The sequence below is a fragment of the Gracilinanus agilis genome, chromosome 2 (genome assembly GCF_016433145.1).
Source record: "Gracilinanus agilis isolate LMUSP501 chromosome 2, AgileGrace, whole genome shotgun sequence".
Classification (NCBI taxonomy): Eukaryota; Metazoa; Chordata; class Mammalia; order Didelphimorphia; family Didelphidae; genus Gracilinanus; species Gracilinanus agilis.
In genome coordinates, this window is record NC_058131.1 from 52,382,859 (window position 1) to 52,398,947 (window position 16,089).

At 46.6% G+C, this 16,089-nt stretch overlaps 1 protein-coding gene across 1 annotated transcript in view; it reads right to left on the minus strand.

Annotated features, from left to right (window-relative positions):
* The window catches only part of ZFPM1 (zinc finger protein, FOG family member 1), a 152,705-nt gene that overhangs the window by 9,562 nt on the left and 127,054 nt on the right, over nucleotides 1–16,089 (minus strand). The window contains exons 6-7 of the mRNA XM_044659396.1: nucleotides 9,088–9,190; nucleotides 1,163–1,372 (exon numbers count right to left, since the gene is read on the minus strand). Of these exons, the coding sequence (XP_044515331.1) occupies nucleotides 1,163–1,372; nucleotides 9,088–9,190 (313 nt within the window). The remainder of the gene's footprint in view (nucleotides 1–1,162; nucleotides 1,373–9,087; nucleotides 9,191–16,089) is intronic.

Below are 16,089 nucleotides of genomic sequence, written 5' to 3' on the forward strand. Positions count from 1 at the left end.
CCTCCCTCTCTCCCCACTTCCCTCCCCCCCTCCCCCCGGGCTGCCTGCTTCCTGGCGGCTCCTTAGTCCCACTCTAGAGAGTGCAAAGAGGTTTTGAAGGGAGGGAAGGAGAGGGAAAATTTCTCAATCGTCCTCTTGGCTTCTGCGGAGCAGCTAGGCTCAAGAACTGAGATGAGTGAGGTCCTCTCTGGATCTGATTTATTCAGAGCCCCCTATTACCCACAAAACCTCACCCCAGGACTGGTATTTGGTTGGAAATCAGTATGACGCTTGATGTTAGAATCTACAATCATTCCTTTGTCCTTTGACCCGAATAGCCAGGTAGAGCCACTCGCCTCCCTGTAGCTGAGGGTTTGGTGACTCCACACCTGAGCCACCAAGAGGAGAGGAGAGTGTGGAGGTCCTGGTCCTCTGATTGCTGGGGCAGTAGGGAAAGCACTGAATGACACTGAGTGCTAATTCCCATTCTGTCACTATGAAAAAGTAGTCTGTCCTCTCTCAGACTCAGTAATTATATCTGCAAAATACGGGAGTCAGCCTCGAGAAGCCTCTAAGGCCCCTGTGGATCTGTCCTGTCCGTCTTGCCTAGACTGGATCGTTCTGTCTCTTCTGACACCTGCCGGCCCACAGACTGTCTGGTGAATTTCTCTGGATTCCTAATCTTCTGCCTTTCCTTACCCTGGTAACCACGTGTTACCAGATACACGAGGCGGCGTGGCCTAATGGAAAGAGCGCTGAGCTTGGGAGAAGGGGGAACGAGGCTTTTATAAACACTTAGAGTAAGCTATTTCTCTTCTCTGGGACTCAGCTCCTCATCTGTTAAATGAGGGAGGTTGTCCTAGACTGAGGGATTAGCTTGTGGGTGCCCCCAAATAGGCAGGTGGGCCAGACTGGGCCCTCAGCTAGTTTGCTGACCCCTGGAGCCAATTTCAAAGATCTCATCAAACACTCCTTCCATGCCTGCTAGGAAGGTCATTCCTTGGCTGCCTTGGTTCCTGGCCTACTACTTGTTTGACTCTGAGCTGTGGTGCTTCCTTCCAAGGCTAACTGGATCCTACTTGGGTTCTTGGGGTTCAGCTATGGGTAAGAGACTAAGCAAGGGCTTGACACCCGATGGAAGCTAGGGAAGTGGGCTGGCAGAGGCGTCCCATTGGGTACTCACTGTTGACGACAGCAGTGGCCAGGATAGCTGCCATGCCTGCTTGCTGGGGCAGGAGCTGGATGTCGGAGTGCAGGGTGGCTGGGTACTCGGGGTCCCCAGGTTCTGTCTTCACTGGGTTGCTGGTGATGCCCCGGGGCTCAGCCATGAGGAATGTGTTCATCAGTCCAGCTTCTGGCACAGGCTTGGTTGTCTTGCACCAAATGGCTTCGTCTGGTGGGGAAACAGGGAGAGCCAACATCAGCAGAGACATAGAGGGGAGGGGGAAGCCCTTTCTCCTTCCCCAGCAGAGGACAGACTCTTGAATTTAGGGCCTGAGAGGCAGGCTGGGCTGGGCTCTCTCAAGCTTTGCCCTCCACCCTGGCAGTCTATAGAAGGGCTATAGGACTTTTAGCCCAGCCTAAACACACTTGTTGGCCTATGAAACAGCTGGGCCTGGGGGCAGGGAGGGAAGAAAACTGCTTGCTCCAACAAGGTCCCAATGGCTTGGCTGGAATCCTTCTTCCTGTCTCCTCTCCACCATCTCCAGCCCTTAGAATCTTTGCTGCTCTGCTCTGGGCACATTTGAGTGAAAAGGGATCTGGGGAATGTGCCAAGGCCTCCTGGGCCAGTTCTGGGGATTGGGGAGGAAATAACAATCCAGGTGGGGAAGGACCTGGCTTTTCTCTCTTGGGACTTTGTTCTCCAGGAGCCAACCCGTGATTCACCAGGCTGCCTGGAGATGGCACCCTTGACCAACCCCTCAATTTCTCAGCCCTGAGAATCTTCAATGTGGGTGACTAGGAGCCAGCTTATTCTCTTTCCTTTTCAAGATACTAGTATGCTGTGGAGAGAAGGGGGCTTTTCCTGCCCTGCTGGAGAACCTTGGAGCCTTGGGCCCCTTGACTCTTGACCTGGGGAGTGGGGATGAGTAGGAGGACAGTAAAGGCTCAGGAAAAACCCAGCACATTGACTTTCTTATCCTCCATCTCCCCTCTACTTTCTGGCCCTTACAGTGGAATGAGAAAGAAAAGAGACCCAAACACCTTAGGATGGCCAGGGGAAGCAGCCACATTTCACCAGATGCACTGATACCCCCCAAGGGGTCTCAGGGTTTTCAGGTCTGAAGATGAGGCCTCATTTCTCAATCAGGGAACCAGTTAGAATCCTGGAACCCAAAGCTGCCAGAAGTTGAAAGGAAGTTAGATTGTCAGAGTTGGGAGGGTCTTTAGAGCACAGAGTGTCAGAGCTGGGAGGAGGCTTAGAATAAAGGTCAGAACTGGGAGGGCCCTTAGAACACAGAATGTCAGAACTTGGGAAGGGTCTTAGAACACAGAATGTCAGAATTTGGGAAGGGTCGAATGTCAGAGCTGGGAAGACCTATCTAGCTCAGCCCTTCTCATTTTTAAAAACTAGCTTCCATTCCCACAGTGCTTTTCTCTCAACAATCCCTACGAGGAGGTTGTAGTGCAATATTCTTCTCCGAGCTTTACAGAGGAGACTGAGGCAGAGAGAGGTACAACAGCTCATTCTCACAGATTTAGAAAGACCCTGGAAGCTCTCTAGGCCAACCCCAGCATTTTCGTGATGAAGAAACTGAGGTGAAAGGTGGCTGAATGCCTGGCTCAGGGGGGGGTCATACAGAGAGAACATAGCAGAGTCAGTCTCCAGACTTAGAGTCTCTGACCCCAAATCTTGAGCTCCTTCTACTCCTGTGGGCCTCCCTAAGTCATAATGGTAGAGCCCAGACCAAACTTAGTGTCCTGACTTCTAGGAGGGCACTTTTCCCTCCACAAATCGCCTCCAATTGTGCTTGGAATGTCTTCATTATCATCATTACTTTCAGGAACCACTAACCACATCATGTTTTATACAAGAGGACGCGGATTCACCAGGACTGCTTTTCTTAGCAGAAGGGACAGATCCACATGAAGCCATCCATACTGTCTGCTGGCTGTCCTAGAACATGCATTCAGAGCCATGGAAGAGAGTAAAGCTTCATGGCCTCAGCAGTATTCAAACTCAAGGCCTTTGCCTTCAGAGCACAGTCTCCTAAACCCCCTGAAATAACGTGTCACAGGCTGTTGCCTTTGCTAATACCTGGTATCTCATTTCTCTTTCCCTTCATATCTACTGTCCCATGTATCCTTAGAACACCCCTCCCTTTGCAGTAGAGAGATTATCTTCATTTAACAGATGGAGAAACCAAGATCCTGAGAGAGGAAGGGACCTGCCCAAGGTCATACCATGAGCCACTGGCAAGAGCAAAAACTGAATCCAGGTTTTCTAGAGCCTGCTCCATCGTTCTCTTCTCTAACCTACCCAGACTCCTTGGAACAACCAGAGTGCTTGGGATTCACATTTTTGGAGTGTGGAGAAGTGAGACTGACTTTCTTGTATGGCTTGTCAATAAGTCCCCAAATCACTAGCATCTCAAAGGGGACTACTTTAAAGGAGACTGATGATCGCTTGAACAGATCGTTCTGGAATGCTAGTTAAGATATCATTCACGTTCCTTTAGGCATACCTGGCACATTCCTGGCCCCAAAGAGTTAGGCCTGGAGATTCCCCAGGGCAGGGGGCTTCACCATGTCCTTCAAAGCATCCCGTATAAATGACTTTGGACTCAAGCATTCTGGTGTTTCCCTCTGCCTCTAACTGTCCTCTCCTTGCCATCTCTGTGTTCACCTTTATCCATTCCTCATTACTTTCCCCATCACTCAGCCCAGGTGTCACATGAAAAGCTTTTCCCGGTCTAGGTTAGTGTGCTTTCCCTCCTCAAATTATCTGTTTATTTTTGGTTTACATGTTGTATCCTCTGTGTGACTCTGGGTAAGTCATGACCTCTTTTGGCCTCAGTTTCCTCCTCTGTAAAAGGTGGTAGATGGCTCAAAAAACTCCCTAGTGCTGCCTGAATCAGTTTAAAATGTACTTGAGAGGAAAACTAGGTAGCTCGTGGATAGAGTTAGGAGGACCTGCTTTCAAATCTGGCCTCAGGCATTTCCTAGCAATGTGACCCTGGGCATGTCACTTAACCCCAATTGCTAACCTTTGCACTCTTTTGTCTTAGAATTGATACTGACAGAAGGAAACATTTTTTAAAAACAAAAAGTAATTGGGAAATGTTTAATAAAATAAATAAAAATATGGCGCTATAAAGAATGTTAATTTGTGTGCTTTTTTTTTAACCCTTAACTTCTGTGTATTGGCTCCTAGGTGGAAGAGTGGTAAGGGTGGGCAATGGGGGTCAAGTGACTTGCCCAGGGTCACACAGCTGGGAAGTGTCTGAGGCTGGATTTGAACCTAGGACCTCTCCTCTCTAGGCCTGACTCGCAATCCACTGAGCTACTCAGCTGCCCTCAATTTGTGTTTTTTTTAAACAAACAAAAAATCCCTCTTACCTTCTGTCTTAGAATCTATACTATGTATTAGTTCCAAGGCAGAAAAGTGGCAATTGGGGTTAAGTGACTTGTCCAGGGTCACACAGCTAGGAGGTATATGAGGTCATATTTGAACCCAGGACCTCTCATCTCTGGGCTTGGTTCTCTATCCATTGAGCCACCTAGCTGCCCTAATTTCTGTGGTTGTAAGTCAATACGCAGCCTGCAGGGATCTTCCTAAATGAGTCTGACACCACTGGGGTAGATGACCTCTGAGGTCTCTGCCAGTTCATCTTTGTTTCTACCTATGTGACCTCTATTACTTAACTGTTACAGGCCCAAGTTTCTTCAAACCTAAAATGAGAGGAGTTGAACTAAATAAAACCTCTAAAGTCTCTTCAAATCTTTAAATCTATGATCCTATGATTTTACTATGTGGTGACATTTTGGGCAGATTACTTCTCTCCTGGTCTTAGTTTCTTCATTTATCAAACTATCTGGTGGGAGGGGAGGGAAGGGGAAGGAGACTCAAAAGCTTAAATTGGGTCAGTTCCAGTTGGGAACAATTGAGAAAAAAGGAGAACACCAGAGAAATGCTCAGGGCTTCTAGGGAAAATCCCATGAACCTATAGAGAGAGGACTTCCTAGATTAACCAAGGCATCTCCAGCTGCAGAGTGGTCAGCCTGCCTGTTTGCAGAAAATGAAGGGTGAGGTCTAGCTGGTGACAGTCATTCTCTCTCCCTCCTCTGCTCCTCTCCATCTTGTTTAGAGGGTCCTGGGCCAGTCAATGGAGGACAGCAAGAGCCCAAGCTGAGAGGGAAAGCTCTCTCCCCATTCTTTCTCATTCTCCCCTCTCACTCCTTTTCCTGGTCTCAGAGACATGTTCCTGAAGTTTGACCCTATCACTCTCTTCCTCCAACCCTTACTTAGCTATCTATGCCTACTTCTGCACAACTCCCCATCCCGACCCCATGCCTTCCTGACTTCAAAATTCCTCTCTTCCACCAACATTCCCTGCAGAATATGTAAATAGATGTATGATTGTACTGTGATGTGCGGCAACTGAAACCAGCTTCAGAAGCAAGATGGCGGGAGGGAATCAGCCGAGAAAGGGGAAGAGAGAGCCAGTGGATGGGGAAATGATGGAGAAAGGCAAATAGGAGAAATAAGAAGGAAGAAGACAGGAAAGTGCAGAGTGAGAGGAAGAAGGAAATAGGGAAGGGGGATGAGAGAAAAGAGGCGGTTTTTTGAATGAATGAATAGAAAGAGCATTTCTTAATGTGTTTGCTACATGGCAAGCCCAGGAACTATAGAGAATGAGATGGTCCCTGCTCTTCAGCAGCTCGTATTCTAAGTATAAGAAAAAGATACAGCTGCAGGGCAGATGGAAAGGCCCAGTGATCCGTAGAGTACAAATCCAGGGCACACTGAGGTTTGGGATGGAAGAGAAAAAGAAATTCTTAAGTTATTTAAAGGCAGAGATTTTGGGATCAGCAGGAGGTGTCCAGCACTCCTCTACAATAAGCATGCAGTAGACTGAGCTTATCCTCAATTTCACTGGTTCTAAGGGGAATTAAAGGATTTTGTATTTAAACAGACCCTCACCTCACCACTCTGGGTGTGGTGTCCAAGCCTTATCCTTGGTTCCGTGAACTTTAATGGAAGTACTGTGCTGCTGATGACATTGAAACACACACACACTCGCCCACACTCACACCACATACACCCCACAACCCCTTGGAGTTTTAAGTTGTTCTTGAGATATCACTTCTAGGAAGTCTCCTCTGGGTAACTGGTAAGGAGGGAGCCAATTTCCCCTTTGCTCCACCCTTTCCAAACATGACTCTCCCTTCATCCACATCCTACTTGAATCATGCGCTCAGCCCTCTGCTTGCATAGCCCCATGGATACGTCATTAATTTTTTAAAAAGTATTTAATTTGTGTCTTTGCTCAATGTTTGTTCAGTTGTCTGCAGTCATTTATATCTGTCTGCGACAGTGTGTCTGTCTCAGATCGTAAACCCCCAGAGGGCAAGGACCATATCTGTTTAACTCACTCTGGACAGTGCCTGGCAGAGTGCTGTGGCCAGATAGACTGTTAATAAATGGGTTTGGATGGGGCCAATGATGGCAGTGATAAAAGGAGGCAGCTCCGTGTGGTACTCAGAGCCCTGGCCTGAGAGGGAGGTGACAGACTTCGAAGGAGATACCAGTTCCACTAGCGGTTGGCTACTGTGTCCCCTTAGAGGAAAACCTTTGGCCTTTTAGAGGCTCAGTTTTCTCATCTGTAATTTGAGCATTCACACTGGCACATCTGACTCTTAAGAGTCAAGACTAAAAGGGATCACTAGATCCAATGCCCTTGTTTTGCAGGCAAATGAACTGAGGTTCAGGGAAGGAATGTGACTTCCTTGTGTCCACAAGAGTAGTAAAATAGTAGCCAGATTCTCCCATCACCTGACTCTGGTACAGTATAAGAGCTCAGATGAAGTAATAGAGGTGAGGTGCTATTTTACAGACAAATATACACAAATTATACATATATACACATTTATATCTATAGATTTGAGAGGCATCATGGTAGCTAGAGAGCTGGTCTCAGAAATATGCTAGCTGGGTTAGCTCAAGCCAATTCATTCATCCTCGGTATGTCCCCAGGCCACTCCCTAGGGGTCTCAGTTACAGAACAGGTACCAATCTGTATCCATGCAAGAAGTTTTATTATAGGAATTTACTATACTAATGAAATCACAGTCTGGGCCAGTAGAGGGAAAAGTGATCTATCTATCTATCTATCTATCTATCTATCTGTCTGTCTGTCTGTCTGTCTGTCTGTCTGTCTGTCATCTAACAATCCATCTAGCTGTCATTTATTATCTAGTTATCATCTAAAAATCTACCCAGCTATCTTTCCTTCCTTTCTTCCTTTCTTCCTTCCTTCCTTCCTTCCATCCATCCGTCCATCCATTGCATGAACCGAAGATTTCATGCATTTAGGGAGCTCCAGATAAAGAAACTCTTCCAATAAAGATTGGAAATTTCTCTGAAATTTAGTCTTAGAGAATTGTCTAGGCCAGTAACGGTGAACCTTTTAGAGATCACATGCCATGCCCCCCTAGGCTGTGTGCAGTGCCCTGCTCTGCCCAGAGACTAAGTGCCTCCCCCCACCCCAGATAAGGGAGAGAAAAAAAGGGAGGGGAGTGGCCCGAGTGCTCCACTCAGGGGAAGGAGTAAGCACAGAGGGGCAGGGAGGTGCAGTGGAGAGGGGAAAGGGAGCAGCTCTGCCAGAGTCCCTCTTCCTTTCTAATAACTAATTCTGCTGAGGATAACATGCATGCCCACAGAGAGGTCTCTGCATTCCATGTTTGGCACATGTGCCATAGGTTTACCATCATGGGTTTAGGCTCTGCAGAGGTATCAAATTCAGGGCCACAAAACTCCCAAGTGGGGTTTGAAATATGTTAAAATGCAACTGGGAAATATTTAGCAATTTACATAAAAATATAAATCAACATGTTGAGTCATGCCCGACTCTTTGTGGACCTGTGGACCATAGCATGCCAGTTCTAGACATGGGATTTTCTTGGCAAAGATACTGAAGTGGTTTGCCATTTCCTTCCAGTGGATTAAGGCAAACAGATGTTAAGTGACTTGTCCAGGGTCACACAGCTAATAAGTTGTGTGAGACTGGATTTGAACTCAATCTCTGACTCCAGACTCAGTGCTCTCTCCACTGAGCCATGTAGCTACCTCTACATTGCAACAGATAATGTTAATTTGTGGTTTTCTAAGTTCTTATCCCTTCCACAGGGGAATTGGACACCACTAGTGTAGGAGTTCTAAGACTATTAAGTGACTTGCCCAAGATCATTCTACCTATCTATCATCTATTTATCTGGTCAGAGTCAAAGCTTAGATTCAGGTCCCCTCAGATTTCCTGTTGCCATTATCATTGGGATGATTATAACTGCAAACAGGAGATTTCATATATATGGTGAGATCCAGCGGAGAAAAGCTCTGAAATCTGGGGTCAGAAGACCTACCTTTGAATTGTGGTTCCTTTCTTTAATAAGTATGGCTGAGGGGCAGCTAGGCAGCACAGTGGATAGAGTGCCAGGCTTAGAGTTGGGTGGACCTGGGTTCAAATTTGACTAAAGACACATCCAAGCTGTGCAATCCTGGGCAAGTCACTTAACTAATTACCTATTCCTTGACATTCTTTTGTCTTAGAACTGATACTAAGACAGAAATGAAGAGTTTAAAAAAATGTCACTCGAGCCCCATTTATTCATCTGTAAGATGAGGGGATGACGAGGTGGCCTCTGAGGTCTGCTCCAGTGCTAAATGCCTATAAGCCTATAAGCACTTGGCTTGCAAAAGTCTAGGTGACCCATAGCCTGGATCCCTATTAGTGCTAGCTCTTGAGAAAGGACAGAAATGGAGACAATGGCAGACCCAAAGAAGGGTCTTTCTTTGTGGAGGGGGCCCACGGTGTTGTCCCTTTAAGAGGTAGTCCCACGGGGCACTCAGACCCCTTCCCTCCCTCAAGGATTGCACACAATACCAACCCTTCCTGAAGATCACCGAGTTGGCATCTGCTTCACTTGAGACCAGGGGGAGCTTCATTAGCCAGCAGCTCTCCTCTCCTACCAGCAGGGTCATGGGCGGGCTCTGTCAATGGCAGAAATATGAGAAAGAGGGCATGGGTCAGTGATGTCAACAGCACATCCCTTGGATGGAGTCAGGGACAAAGCAATCACAGGAAGAATGGGTGGACTGGCTGAGCCCTTTAACACACTCTAAACACAGCTAGGAAGGTTGGGAGCTGGGTTTAGGGGAGGGAATACTTCAAGAAAGGTCCAGAGTGGAACTTGTGGCAAGCTCTGAGGTGGACGGGCTAGCCTGGCCTGAAGTAATTTCTTATCCTACTGAGGATCATAGAACTTAGAGGCAGGGGGGCCTTGAGACCATCTAGACCTGAGGTTCTTAACCTGAGGTATGTGGACCACCAAGGGTCTCTCTGTGAAGAAATTTCAAGTGGGGAGGGCTGTGAATTTGAATGGGAAAATGTACATATCTTTATTTTTACTAACTTTCAAAGAAATTTAACATTTCCTTTGATTCCAATGATTCTCAGTAGGATCGAGATAATTGGGGAAAAGGAAAAGAAACTGTATGTTCTAAAATATTTGTAGCAGCTGTTTTGTGGTAGCAAAGAACTGGATACCGAAGGGACATTCATCAATTAGGGAATGGATGAACAAGTTGTGGTATGTGATTGCTATAGAATACTACTGCATCATGAGAAATGATGAACAAGTTGATCACAAAAAATCCTGGAAAGACTTATATGATGTGATGCAAAGTGAAATGAGCAGAACCAGGAAAACATTGTGCACAGAAACAGCAATATTGTACAATGATCAACTGTGAATGACTTCACTGTTATCAACAAAGCAAGGATCCAGGACAACTCCGAGGGACTCATGACAAAAAAGGCTGATTCGAAGGAACTGATGGAGTCTGAATGCAGATTGAAACATATTGTTCTTTGCTTTATTTTCTCCATGAATTTTCCTCTAGTATAAGCAATATGTGTCTTCTTTCACAACATGACAACAGGGAAATATGTGTTATATGATAATATACGTACAACCTATATCATATGGCTTGCTTTAAGCTTTCTTAGGGAGGGGGAAGGGATGGAGAGGGAGGAAAAGAATGAGACATAGATTTTTGGACATAGCTAATGTGAGAAATTGTTTCTCTTGGATAAGCATATTTATCATAATTTATTACATACTTGTAACAAATCATATGTATTATATTATTGTTGCATGTTATGCTATATATTTTTTAAATGTTACATATTTTAAAAAAATTTTTTTAAAAAGAAATGTTTAAAAAAAAAAAGGATTCCGTAGGCTTCTCTAGACCTTCAAAGCAAACCAGTAAATGAAAAAGGTCTATACCAAACTTAAGAGGAACCTGAGGCCCAGAGAGAGGAAGCCACTTGCTTAAGGTCACAGAGATAAGTAGCAGAGCTAGTAGGTGAACCAAAGGCCTTCTGACTTGAGATCCTTCATAGCATTATGTAGGGAATAGGCTGCTGGACTTAGAGGCAAAAGGACTTGGGTTCAAATCCAGCCTCAGACCCTTATCAGGAACAAGTCACTTAACCCTCTGTTTGCCTCAGTTTCCTCATATATAAAATGGGAGTAATAATAGCACTTACTAATAATAGCACAACCAGGGTGGTTGTGAGGATAAGTGAGAGACAAGTGAGATAATATTTGTAGTGCTTGGTGCAGTAGTTAGTAGGTACTATATTAAAATGCTAGCTATTATAATATTAAGTAGTAGTAGTAGTAGTAGTAGTAGTAGTAGTAGTAGTAGTAGTAGTAGTAGNAATATTAAGTAGTAGTAGTAGTAGTAGTAGTAGTAGTAGTAGTAGTAGTAGTAGTAGCAGCAGCAGCAGCAGCAGTAGCAGCAGTAGTAGTAACAGTAATAATAACAATAACAGTAGCAGCATCAGCAGTAGTAGCAGTAGCAGTATTTTGGCACCATTTGGACATCCCTCTTTGGAAAACACTGAGGTGGTGGGTCTGAAGTGGGCTTGGTTTGGGAACATTCCAGCTCTTGGCTTCGGCTCCCCGTCTTCCCCCATCCCCTCTCTTTGGCCAGACAGCCCCTGCCCTCAAGGAGCTTATAATCGAATGGAACAGGCAGTGTTTAGAAGAGGGGAGGTGTTAACAGCAAGAGGGGCAGGGAAAGGCTTCCTGTAAAAGGTGAGATTTTCATTGGATCTTAAAGGGAACCAGGGGAGCCAGGAGATGGAGATGAGGAGAGAGAGCATTCTAGGCAAACTGGAGCCGAGAGAGGGAGAATCTTGTTCAGCCGGGAGGCCAGTTTCTCTGGATTGAGACCACATGGGGGGCAGTTAGATGGCTCAGTGGATAGAGAATCCCATCTAGGGGCAAGAGGTCCTGGATTTAAAGCTGGCCTTAGACAATTCCTAGCTGTTACCTTGGGTAAGTCACTTAACCCCAAATGCCTAGCCCTTATGGCTCTCTTGCTTTAGGACTGATACTTAGTGGTGATTCTAAGACAGAAGTTAAGGGTTTAAAAAAAAAAAAAAAGAAAGAGAGCATAGTGAGGGATAATTTGTAATACTAGAAAGGCTATGAAGGTTTTTAAATGCCTAACAAAGCATTTTGTATCTATTCTTGTAGGTGATAGGGAGCCATCTGAGTTTATTGAGTGAGAGTGGGGGGCACCATGATCAGACTAGCACTGTGGGAAAATTCATTTTGGTGGCTGAATGGAGGATGGACTGGAGTTGGGGGAGACTTGAGGCAGGCTGACTCCAACCCCCGACTTCATTCCCCCAACAGGCTACTGCAATAGTGTAGGTATGGGGTGAGGAGGGCCTGCACCAAGGGGTGGGACAGTGTCAGAGGAGAGAAAGGGCTGTATTTGAGAGATGCTGCAAAGGCAAATCGACAGCCTTGTCATCAGCTTGGATACTGGGGGGCTGGAGATGGTGAGAAGCAGAGGACGATGCCCTCAGGTCTCACTTAGGTCATGGTGAGCCTGCTATATTAGACAGGTGTTTTCTAGATGGTGACTCTAAAATATTCTAGAAGAAGCGGGGGCATCTGGGTGGCTCAGTGGATTGAGCGCCAGGTCTAGAGACAGGAGGCTTCAGGTTCAAATCTGGTTTCAGACACTTCTTAGCTGTGTGATTCTGGACAAGTCATTCAACTGCCATTGCCCAGCCCTTACCGCTCTTCTGCCTTAGAATTGGTACTCAGAATTGATTCTAAGACAGAAGGAAGGAAAGAGTTAAAAAAAAAAAACAAAAAAACCCCAACAACTCTAACACCTTGATATCCATTCAATTCAACAGAAGAAAGCTGTATTTAGGCAGGTAGGGCAGGGGCAATTGATCCCATTTTACAGGTAGAGCAACTGGGGTCCAGAAGGGAGAAGTATGTTGCCACCAGAGTGTCACTAGTGATTTGTGGGGCAGTAAGGCAGCGGGTTGCTGTTCCAGTTATAATGAGGGCTGCAGCCTGTCTCATTCGAAGGTTGCCTGAGGGCAGCTTATAAAAGCTGAGATAGCCTAGACTTGTGGGCTGCTTGGTTGGCCCTATTACTGTAAATGGGCAGATAAGTGTTTTAGAAGGTAAACAGGAGACCCAGCCAGGTGATGGCTACCTCCCTGTGGCACAGCTGCCGGGGTTGGGACCATGGGTCCTCCTGCTGACTTGCTAGCTGCCTTCGTTTGTGCTGTACGTGTCCCTGGGGGGACATATGAAAGGTTGGAGGTCTCAGGCAGGGCCTATACCCAAGGTCTTCGCAGTGATAGGGCTGTGTAAGCAAGCCTTGACAATGCCTTTTTTTTTTTTAAACCCATAACCTTCTGGCTTAGGATCAATACAAGTATTGGTTCCATGGTGAAAGAGCAGTAAGGGCTAAGCAACTGGGGTTAAGTGACTTGCCCAGGGTCACTTCTCAGACTAGGAAATATGTTTTAATGACCAAAAAAATCCAGGTCACACAGTCAAGAAGTATATGAAGTCACGTTTGAACCCAGGTCCTCCTGACTCCAGACCAGGCGCTCCATCTATTGAGCTGCTTCATTGCCCCAGTTCCTTCTTATTCTTCAGAGTCCCTGGTTGTCAGAGGTTGTCACCTTGACTGAATAACTTTTCCCCAAAGTACATAGTTTGGAAGGACGAGGAGCAGAAAGTAAGTCTCCTGAGCCGTAGGTTCACTTTCCCCCCTTAGATCATTCCCTTATGCCCCTCTTCTAGAGGCCCTACCTGGCAGAGCCATAGGTTTCAGAGAATTTGTACCACTCCCCTCCAACTAAACCCTTGTCTGACTGCCCCTGCCCTACCCCAGGCTGTAGGCTGCTCATCCTCCATGAAAGATGGGCAGCTTATCGTGAACTGAAGAAAGGCAGCCAATGGACTTGTTATTTCCTCTGGCATGACCCATGGGGTCTCGTCGTCATCCTCCAGGCACCAGCAGCTGAGGAAACATCAGTCACCTAACCTCTAACCTCAGTCGGGTGCCAGGGAGAAGGCCAGGGAATATAGCAGAGCTGGGGGGTAGGGAGAGGGGAGCAGGGCATGCGACTGGTCCTTATACGAAGTAGGAAGTTTCTGTGTGGGACACAAGAATCACAGAAGGCCTGAGTGGAAAATAGATTGATTCTTCAGACTTGGAATGGGCCTTAGAACATAGAATGTCAGAACTCAGAGAATCTTAGAACAGAGAATATAGGAGCTAACAAGAAGCTCAGACTATACACCTTCAGTCCTGGAAGGAACCTTAGAATTTAGACTATCAAAGCTAGAAAGAATCTTAGAACAGAGAATATAGGAGCTGGCAAAAACGTCAGACTTTATAGTGTATCTTCAGACCTGGGAGGAACCTTAGAATTCAGACTATCAGAGCTAGAAAGGATCTTAGAACAGAACATGGCACTGGGGACCTTTAGAGCTGAAAATGTCAGGCCTGAGAGAGACTTTAGATATCATGTAGTCTCAGGTGAGTCACTTAACCTCCACGGGCCTCAGTTTCCTTATGTAGGAAATGCAGTTGTTGGACTTGATGGCTTCTTAGGTCTCTTTTGAACTCTTTCTTTAGCACTATGATTCTAGCCTATATCTTGTTTTACAGAGAAGGAATCTGAGACTCACCAAAGTAAGAAGTAGAGACAATTAAATGGCGATCAGGTGTCCTGATTTCCCATAAAGCCATGAAAAGCTAAAGGAAGGATAGTGTCTAGGCCAGTAAGGATCAGATGTTGGCAATGGAGTCTTCAAGCCCGGGGCTGTTGGCATAGTTCTGACAGCACTTCCCAAACCTAAGCAGTTGCATCTGATTCCTGACAAGGGCTAACGTCCAGGGGAGGCATGGAAGAGCAGCTCAGGAGAGAGTCTTTTGCCTTTCTTGTGGCACAGCCTAGCCTGGCCGGGAAACATATGTGTCAGCACATAGATGTGTGTGGTTCCTGTAGAGCTGGGTTAGCAACTGTATAGCAAGAAGGCACGATGGCTTCCCAGGTGGCTTCACTTAAGGCATCCTGAGTGGTTCAAGCTCCGACAAGTGCCTGGAACCTGGCCAGGCTTGCTGGGTCACAACCATAACCTCTCACCTGGGTGGAGAATGGATACCAGTGGCATAGAGCACTGGACTTGGCAGTCAAGACACCTGCCTTGTCATTCTCTGGCTAGGTGACCTTGGGCCAGTCACTGAACCATGCTGGGTCTCAGTTTTCTCACCTCTTAAATAAAGCTCAGAATCTCAAATTCACAGGGTTGGGGTGAGAACCAAAGGAAATAATGAATGTGAAAGGGTTCCAGAGGAGTGTAACAAATGAGACAGATGACTAGAACGCTTGGAGCTCGATGCCATGGGCATCCACTCTCTGTCTAGGTAAGGGGTCACCATTTCTGTGACCCAGCAAGCCTGGCCAGGTTCCAGGCTACTTCATCCTCCTGATGGTGAACCTGGTTGAGAAAGCCAGCTGCTGATGGCACCTGATAGAAATTGTGCCTCAGTATACCATCTGTGTTACTTGTTCCTCATTTCCCTTTTCTGGTTCCCTCCTAGCTGACTAATGAAGTGACATCTGAAAGACTTAGGTAACATTCAGCAGGAGAGCAGCCCCACGAGAAGAGTTCAGGAAAGCCTGATCTAGAGTGGGGTCTAGCCTAGAGGCAGAGGGATGGCCTAAATGACCTCTACTGCTCCTTTCCATCTCAGCTTTCTATAAAGGCACGGATTGTCATTGCCAAGTGACAGCTGGGAACAGAGAACAGGGGACCATCTTTCCCCAAAGCCCCATAGTCATGCGCTGACCAGGAGGGCTCCCCTTACACAAGTGTCCCCACTTTCCAGTCTGGTCAGGACAGAGAAGAAGGGGGCCTGAGGGATCGGGTGGGGGTGGAGTAAGGGGGACGGAGAAGGAAATCGCTCCTCTGTTTGGGAAAATCCCCATCACGGGAGCAGCCAGAGCAGCCGAGACTCAGCAGCTACTGTTTGTGCCTGGCCAGAGCCCATCTCTGTCTTCATGTGTCTCTAATGAATATTAATGAGTGGAGGAGGGTAAAAAAAATTAATCTGGCTGATCCTTCGATGGCTGCTGCAGTAACGATATGAAATCTAATTATTCGTCCCAATATTTCTAAACCCTCAAACTGAGACTGACAGTCTCCTGGTCGGTTTAAAGCTTATCACTCCAAGGAGCAGAGTGTTCACCGCTTGATAAAAACACACACACACACACACACACACACAACTTTTGCTGATGGGGCAGAAACACTCCTAATTTTTCTGTGTGAGCTCTGAGGAAGATGGAGAAACACCATATTTCTCAGTCTGAGCTAGTACTCGGCTCTCTTTCAGCCTGGAGAGACCACAGCCTGGAGAAAGGGCTGGGAGGAAGAGGAGAAGGAGAAGGAGAAGGAGGAGGAGGAGGAGGAGAAGGAGAAGGAGAAGGAGGAGGAGGAGGAGGAGAAGGAGAAGGAGGAGGAGGAGGAGGAGGAGGAGGA